At 53.2% G+C, this 8,067-nt stretch overlaps 1 protein-coding gene across 4 annotated transcripts in view; it reads right to left on the reverse strand.

Moving 5' to 3' along the window:
• The window catches only part of cica (capicua transcriptional repressor a), a 34,177-nt gene extending 26,576 nt beyond the window's left edge, over positions 1 to 7,601 (reverse strand). For 2 of the 4 annotated variants that reach the window (XM_084031634.1, XM_084031633.1), the window contains exons 1-2: positions 7,432 to 7,600; positions 113 to 3,842 (exon numbers count right to left, since the gene is read on the reverse strand). In XM_084031634.1, coding sequence (XP_083887760.1) covers positions 113 to 3,622 — 3,510 coding nt within the window. In that variant the 5' untranslated portion in view covers positions 3,623 to 3,842; positions 7,432 to 7,600. Of the gene's footprint in view, positions 1 to 112; positions 3,843 to 4,169; positions 4,582 to 7,431 lie in introns of those variants that run through there. The other 2 variants (XM_084031631.1, XM_084031632.1) reach the window with 2 other exon arrangements.
• Positions 7,602 to 8,067: the final 466 nt, after the last annotated feature.

The following is an 8,067-nucleotide window of genomic DNA, read 5'->3' on the forward strand; positions in this document are numbered from 1 at the left end:
CAAACTGTACTATGATATAATATTTCTATCACATTAAATAATAAAATAAACTGAGGTACGACTTTATCCACATGGTCCATCCCTCATCATATTCCTCAAAAAGAAAACCTACCGAGCTGGAGGTGACCAGGACGAGCGTGGAGGTGGGGTTGCGCAGGAGGACTGCCCCGTTGGTGGTGGCCCCGTTGATGGGGACCGGGACCTGCAGGCCTGGCACGGCCGTGTGTTGTGGCAGGCTCTGCTCTCTGGACCTGCTCCTCTCTCTCCTGCCTAACGGACCGTCAGAGAACTTGGCGAGGGGGACATCGGGGTTGCGGACAATGACCGGGGAATCCCGGAGGGGTACAATGCGGCGTGGGGAGGGTTCCTGGGGCAGCGGGGAGGGAGGAGTGGGTGAGACCAGCATGGGTGGAGGCGTGGAGGCGGCGGAGGATGGTGGCCTGCTGGTGGCGCTACGAGGCCGGGGGAAGGAGAGTGAGGAAGGGGTTGTGGGCTGACTCTGGGGGGAGAGGACTCTGAAGGCGGCAGGGCTGTGGCCCAGGTTTGGGTCTCCCATAATCCCTCCCCCGATGCCCACCAGCTGCTGGTGCTCCGGTTTGGTCTGGTAGTCCTGGATCACAGGCAGTGGAGGGGGCGGGTGGGTGTCGAGCTTCCTCTTGCTGGGGCTCATGGGAACTGTGAACGTGAGATTGGTCTGAAAAGTGGGCACGATCCCTGAGGGGTGGCGCTCTCGCTCAACACCTGGTGTACCCATCTTGGTGCCGCTGAGCTGGCGGTGGCGGCGTGGAGTCAGCGAGGCGGGAGCAGTGATTGGGCTGAAATTGGCAGGACGAAAGCCGAAGAGAGGAGAGGGCGAGGGCGACGGGGTGGGAGAGAAGGGCGACTGGTTGGAGATCGGGGAGTATGACGGCGTGCCTGAGCGGGAGCCCCCCAGGGAGACCAGCATGGTCGCCGCCTCGCACTCATCAAAGTCGAAACGAGAGAGGTCCTGGGGGAGCAGGGAGGGCAGGACCAGGCGGGGACGGGAGTCTCCTCCACGGCTGCTGGCCTCGCTGCTTTCACGCGACGTCTCATCCCAGTCGAACTCCGAGCTAGCTCTCCCGCCGCTCATCCGGAGGTCGGACGGCGTCAGGGTCCCTGTGCTGCTGGCTCCGCCCCGTTCCCGGCTCCCTCCACTGGCTTCCATCTCCTTGGTCCTCATTGAGAGGTGTCTGGAGCAGTATCCTCGGCGCTGGGACTCTTTAGAGCAGCCCTCCCTCGAGCACAGCCGCCTCCACTGCTTCCCATTGAACTTCTTGCGGATGCCTGTCGGCGTGCACACCACGTCTCCCTTCTTGTACTTTTGCTGGGCGGCTGTCAACGGGGTGCGGGAACGCGAGGAGGAGGAGGAGGTCGAACCCGATCCGGATCCACCGCCGCCACCGGCTCCTCCGCTGGAAGAGCTTCCTCCCGAGGCCTTCTCCACTCTGGAGGAGGACTGGGTGGAAGAGGAGATGGGAGGGAGGGGAGGGAGCTGAGGGGTGGTAATGACGGCACCAGCTGCCGCAGCTGCTGCGGATAGTGGGTCAAGGCCTAATAGGACAGGTGTAGGAGGGGCGTGGGGGTTCAAGGCGAGGTGGGTAGGGGGGATCCCTATGCCCCGCACAACAGACAGGTGTGGACTGAGGTAGCCAGGCGGGGGCTTGGAGATGATGTGGCGGTGCTGAGGAAGTGCCATTGGTTTGGCCCCAGGTATGATGGCCCCCACTGGGAGCATGTTAAAGTGGGACACCTCCATGTCTTCCTCCGGGGTGAGTGGCATGTACGGGTGGTGCTGCTGCTGCTGCTGTTGGTGCTGTTGCTGCTTTGCATTGTTCTCCCTTTCTCGCTCTCGTTCCCTCTCTCTTTCCTGTATTCTCTGGAGGTCCCTCTCCCTCTCCAACTCTTTCTCCATCTCCCACTCTCGGCCTGGAACCAGGCTGAGGACTGACACCGGGGTAACTGGGGAGGTATTGCTATGGCCAGATGTGGAGGAGACAGGGACCATGCCCGGGTAGGGTATTCCTCTCCCCAACACCGAGCCCACGCCGGGTGTCATCCCCCGGCTCAGACGACACACCTCCTGCTCCACGTCTATCTCCTCCCTGTCCTCCCGCTCCCTGTCCTTGTCTCTGAACACCTCCTCTCCATCCCGCCCCCCTACAGACGGCAGATCCAGGTCCCACGGTGGCACCAGAAGCCGGAGAGTTTGTCGGGAGACCCACACTGCCTGGGTGCCGCCAGCCGTCCCTCTGCCATCCTCTTCCTCATCGACGGAGTCGGGTCTTTCCTCGGACAGCAGGACCCGGTAGCGGTTGGCCACGGCGGGGTGCGTGTCCACCTGGGTCACCACACCTTCTCGGTACCACTGCCACTGGCCCTCGCTGCCCTCCTCATTGCCGAATGGTACACAGACACGGGTGCCAATAGCTATGGGATGGACACCGGGCGGCGCGGCATCGAGGATAATGTCCACCACCCCCGGAGGGCTGTCGTGTCGATACGGGTAACGGCACATGTTCTTCTCGCCGTTCAGCTGGACCTCCAGGTTTCCAAATTCCCCGCTGACCTTACGCACCACTCCGGCCCGGAACACCAAGTCTGAAATCCCCTCTTCATCCCTCCTTTCGCCTCCTCCCTCGTCGTCACTTCTTCTCCTGAGCTGGCGGGCGAGGACGCGCTGGTTCTTGAGCCCCTTGGCGAGGGCGTCGGACAGCGCGTCGGGGAGGCTGGATGGTGCGTGTGCGAGGGCGTGCGAGTCGCCGACGACCTCCAGGTCGGCCGAGTGCTCGCTGGCGGTGTCTGTGGAGGAGCAGCGGGGCAGGAGGCTGGGCGACACGCGCTCCGCATCCCTCATGGCTTCACCTCCTCCGGGCCTCTCCCTGTCCCCCACTAGCGTGAGGGTAGGGGGTCCCGGGGAGCCGTCCTGAGGCCCCTCCCTGCCAGTGGTCCTGCTGTGGAACTCGTCCATCAGGCTCCTGCCCTGAGTGTTGGCGTCAGGGTGCGAGACACAGATGTCACTTCCTGAACCTGTCGACCCGTGGTTGATGACCCCGCCACTAGGAGGAAGAGGAGGGGGCGTGCTGGAGGAAAGGTTGCTATGGTTACCAGCAGCAGACAAGCAGTGTTCAGAGGTGTACTTCTTCTTGGGGACGCGGGCCTTGAAGGTGGCCGTTTTGCGGCTGGCGGCGGGGTTCGGGCTGTTGTTGGCGCTCGGCGTGCTGCTGTTGCTGCAGCTGCTGCCGCCGCTGTCGCTGTGGCTGCTGCCGCTCACCGCCGACCTCCCTGATCTGTCATCCGGGGACGTTAAAAATTTCCCACAATCCATCACGAGTGACACCGTTGTTTCCGACAGCCCTTCTTTGTGAAGCCCCTCCCCCTCCGAGGTGTCCCGTGCTCTGATTGGGTCCGTCTGGGACGACTCCGAGTGTGAGTTTGAAGAAAATGAAGATGTTCGGTTTGGTGGGGATCTGCTTCTGTCTCTGTTCTCGTCTGAGTCTCTCTTCTCCCCGCCTTCTTGGGCATCCCCCACGCCGCGACGCTTCCCCCCTTTGGCCCGGGTGGAGGGAGGAGAGCGCCGGCCCTGCTTTTTTATCGGCTTCATCTTTTCATCTAGCTTGCCTTTCCTTCAAACAAGTCTTTTTATTTATTTATCCCAGAGTTTCTCTTTGGTGTTCCTCTCTCGCCTCGATTTGATTCTTCTTCTCCTTCGTCCTCCTCCTTTCTATTCTCTCTATTTTCCTCCTCTGCCGGGGCCACTCTCTCTCATCCTGTCTCGTCTTCGTCGCACGACTTCGGCGCTTGCCCACCTTATTCCACAGACTCTGAAAGAAAGGGAACAGGGAGTGTGGGTTACTCATGTGGCAAACACATTCAGACATGCACAAAGCCCATTCACTACGACAGATAGCGACTAACTGCATGGCTTTGGGAGGAAAAGTGACTGATCGAATCAAAATCAAAACATCTATGAAAACATTCACATCGAAGTAAAATCCAAATAAAAGTGGAAGCTTTTCTGATCACAGGCATCATACGGAATAAAGACGAAGAAGTAGTCCTAAAAAAGAAAATGTAGTAGAGTAGTAATGCTAATGACTCAACCACACATTCATTACACATCAGTTTGTTACATAACAGCTTCTACTCACATTACACAAGGCCTGCATCCATGCCAGGTACATATAGAAAACAGGAGGTCATATTGTAGGGTAAACACAATGCAGGCTCACACACAGTATGGAAATAGTGAGAAGCGCTTTGCAATTTGCCCAGACAAGCCTTTCTGCATGCACACACACTCTCACACACACTACTTGGCCGGGGCAGTAGAGGCGGGGGAATTCCTTCTTCGCTCGCATACTGAAACCCTCCCTTTCTCTCTCTCTTTCTCTCTCTCTCTCTCGCTCTGTGGCGACCTTTATCTATGTATTTCAAAGCGGAGTCAATCCGCCCCTACAAACTCCATTTCCTGTGGAAGACCATTACCTAACTTCCCGTTACTTTATTCCTCCTTCTCGCTCCCTTTGCTACTATCACACTTTCTTTTTTCTTGTATCCCGTTTCTGCCTGCCTTCTCCTGATATGGATTTCTTTCATTCCTCCTCCTCTCCTTCCACTTAGTATCCTCATTTTGTGCTGCGGTCACCCCCAAAGAAAAAAAAAGAAGAAGAAGAAGCAGAATAATTGTTATTCCAATCCACACTAGAGTCGTTCAGTATCGCTCGTTGGTCATTTGGTCTTTCAGAACATCTCCCATTCCACACCGGGCTGGTTCACCTCCCCCTCCAGATCACAAAGTAAAAACAGATTGATTTTGCTGACTTGTTGAACCGGAGACTGTTGTCATTTAACTGGTTGGTTTGCCGTGTGCTGCCTGATACACGCGGGACTCGCCTCGGGTGTAGCTGCTGTGTGCCGTGCCTCATTTGTTCCAATACAAGAGTCTCCACAGAGCTACGAGAGCCAGAACCATGTTTACAACAAGTGTATAAGGGAGGGGGAGGGGGGGGGGGTCAAAACTCAATTCACTGTCAAACCCTTCTATCACACGCGTGTCTACTTGTCACTGCCTGTCTGTTAACTTCCATGTCTGTCCCTGATTCTACATCCATCCTCCCACCAGTCTCTTTTCTTGCTTCCCTCCCGCTGCCTTCCTGTTTGTCTGTGAAGGCCTGCATTCATTCACGTCCTTTTAATATCTGCCACATCATATCGACTGGAGAGAAATCCATTTCCAGAGATAAGTGCCGCCTGTCTTAAGGCCACACACACACACACACACACACACACACACACACAGCAAACATCCAGGCGGTGATAGTGGAGGGTGCACAGCCAGGGAGCTAACAGCCATCACCGTGTGCTCTATGCAAATCCCTATTTAGGACAGACAGACAGCCGTAGAGCAAGCCACCATAAAATAATTTGGCCGCCGGCCTTACTTGGTCACGATAGAGGTATGCTACGTGTGTTTACTCAGTAGTGCACTGTGTACAACAGCTGGTGTCAGAGTCATGGGCCTAATGATAACAGCTTAAAGACAAACTGACGCAACTCACTCTCCCCTCGGTGAAACACGGAGCGAGGAGGACCGTATAGAAAGCTATAGTGGGGCCTCCTATCGTTTCATGTTCCAGCAATCAAAGAGGAGCGCTTCCTGCTGATTAACCGGTTCAGCTCATATTTGTATGTTTACATTACGGCTTTTAGCTTCTTTTCGTACAACAAATAACACACAGACACGACTGAGTGTCATGCGAGGTGAGAGAGAAGAAGAAAAAAACATGAACTGGATGACTTTCTGGTTGCACAATGCATTATAACGAGGCGATTGTCAGGGTTAGGTCATGGTTGGATCACTTTTTAATTATCCATAAATCAACAAAAATGCAACTACAATATCAAGAATAAAGTTATGCTACAAACATAAAGGCTTTAATGTTATTCTTTAATGTTATTCAGACCAAATTTGATCTTGCTTATTAAACCGGTCCAATAATAATAATAATAATGTATTAAAGTACTTTGTAATGATGTATTTATACAATGCTAAGACATTGTTGACATATTCATAGAATATATTTCTATATTGGCATTTCTACATCACAATTTAACAACATTTAACAAATAGGAAGATGTATACTTGCTTATTATAGGTTGTATTCATGTATTCATGCACGGACCCCCTGCTGAACATGCTTTAATGCACACACTCACTATAATTATTCACCATCACACACATGACAGTGTCACTCCTGCAGAGTTGCCAACTCACTTTGAATGCTACATTAATGTCTCCCACTAACAGAGAATGGAGCAAACCTCCTTTCCAAACGTGTATAACAGGATTACTACAGTGCTTTATTAACGACCTGGTGTATAAATACATTCGCATAATCATAATCCAAGAGTAGATACGGCAGCGACGCGCCACAGGGTGCAAAGAACGAGTTATAAAAGTCCGGGAGGCGATGTCGTCACTGTGGTTCAGCGGGACAGAAGCGTTCATGTGTCAAGCCCTCGTAGTACCGCGATTACTACCAGTTCTACTCCCAAAACACGGCGGCCAGGCCCCGGTGGCGTGCAGCGACCAGGCCTCAATTACACACACAAGGCCTGCTTGGAAAACCTCAACTCACCGTCACCGGGGGAGGAGGGGGGGCGGTTTAACGGGCATATTAGAGCCTTAATACGGAGTAATACGGCGCTTATTATCGGTGCTGCATGACAACTTTGTGAATCCACTCGGTGACACCATAAAAACACAGCGGGTAAAAAAAAAAAGTGCCTTCATTTTTTATTTATTTTTTTTGGTCCCATCCGAAAGTGACAGCTACAAAAAAACTGCCCCGAATAACTTTATGTTGTCGTCATGATCGCTAGAGGAAGATACGAGGCTGTCAACCACTAGATGAGTCCGAGGAGAAGGCCCCTCCAACAAAAACACTCCAAACAGCCACGTTGATTCATGAAGAAGAAGAAGAAGAGAGAGAGAAAAAAGAGGAAGAAATGTGCCGACGTGAAGTGAGGAAGCGAGTGTGTGTTTTTCTAATACAAACGCAGGACAGTTTGTAGGAAGTCCAGCGGCAGTTATGGCGTTGAATTTATTTCTAGTGGAAAAGTTTCAAGCTCACTAATGTCTATCCGCACCGCTCCCTTTTTTTTTTTTTTTTTTTTTTTTGTTCGCAAGAAGACAATCCGCCCTCTAAACTCGTCTCCGCGGGCCAGCCCGACACACCGAAAATAAATAATAAATACGCCGATCGGCTCGACTGCTAACGCTGTTTATGGCCAACATGAACAACGTTAGCAGCTCGGCAGGGAGAGAAAAAAAAAAAAAAAAAAAAAAAAGCACAACAAGCCCCACTGCAGTGCTGCAGGAGAAAGATTTGTGGGCAGCTTATTACTCACCTAATGTAGTACACCCCCAACGTGATTCTGTTGAGTCCGCCGGGTAAAATAGGGCAAAGGGTGGCCGGTCGTCCGCGAGCTTGCCAATTAGCGGCACTTCATGTTTCTCCGGCAAAGCAACTTAAAAGGAGGAAAAACTACTGCCCTGTACATTCTACACTACAGTCGCAAAATGGTGAATGAAGCCCCAAAGCCTTGACAACCAGTCCGCGCGGCCAATCGCCGCGCTGGAAACGCGTACAGTAGCCAATGGGATCGCGCGGATGGGTGGAAGGGGCGGGGCCTCGCGTCAAAGTGTGGTTGACGGACGGCGCGCCGCGGCCAATCGCGGTGTGGGAAAACACAGAACAGCTGTTGGGAGAGCGAGGCTGCGGCGGCCAATGGGGCTCCGGTGTGGGCATGTCCGGCTTCTACAGGCACGCAGGACGGGACTGAGCTCTTCCTCCTTCCTCCTCTTCTTCCTCCTCTTCTCTCATCCCCTCTTCATGTGTCTACAAACAGGAGATGCTCTCTGTCTCCTTCACTACACTTACAAACACTGACATGGCGTTATTAGAAGGAATATAGATCAATACGTCATGTCTCATAAATCATAACTTTAGCTCACTTATAACAGATGAATAAACTATCTAGTGC

This window comes from Eutrigla gurnardus (genome assembly GCF_963514095.1).
Source record: "Eutrigla gurnardus genome assembly, chromosome: 17".
Taxonomy (NCBI): Eukaryota; Metazoa; Chordata; class Actinopteri; order Perciformes; family Triglidae; genus Eutrigla; species Eutrigla gurnardus.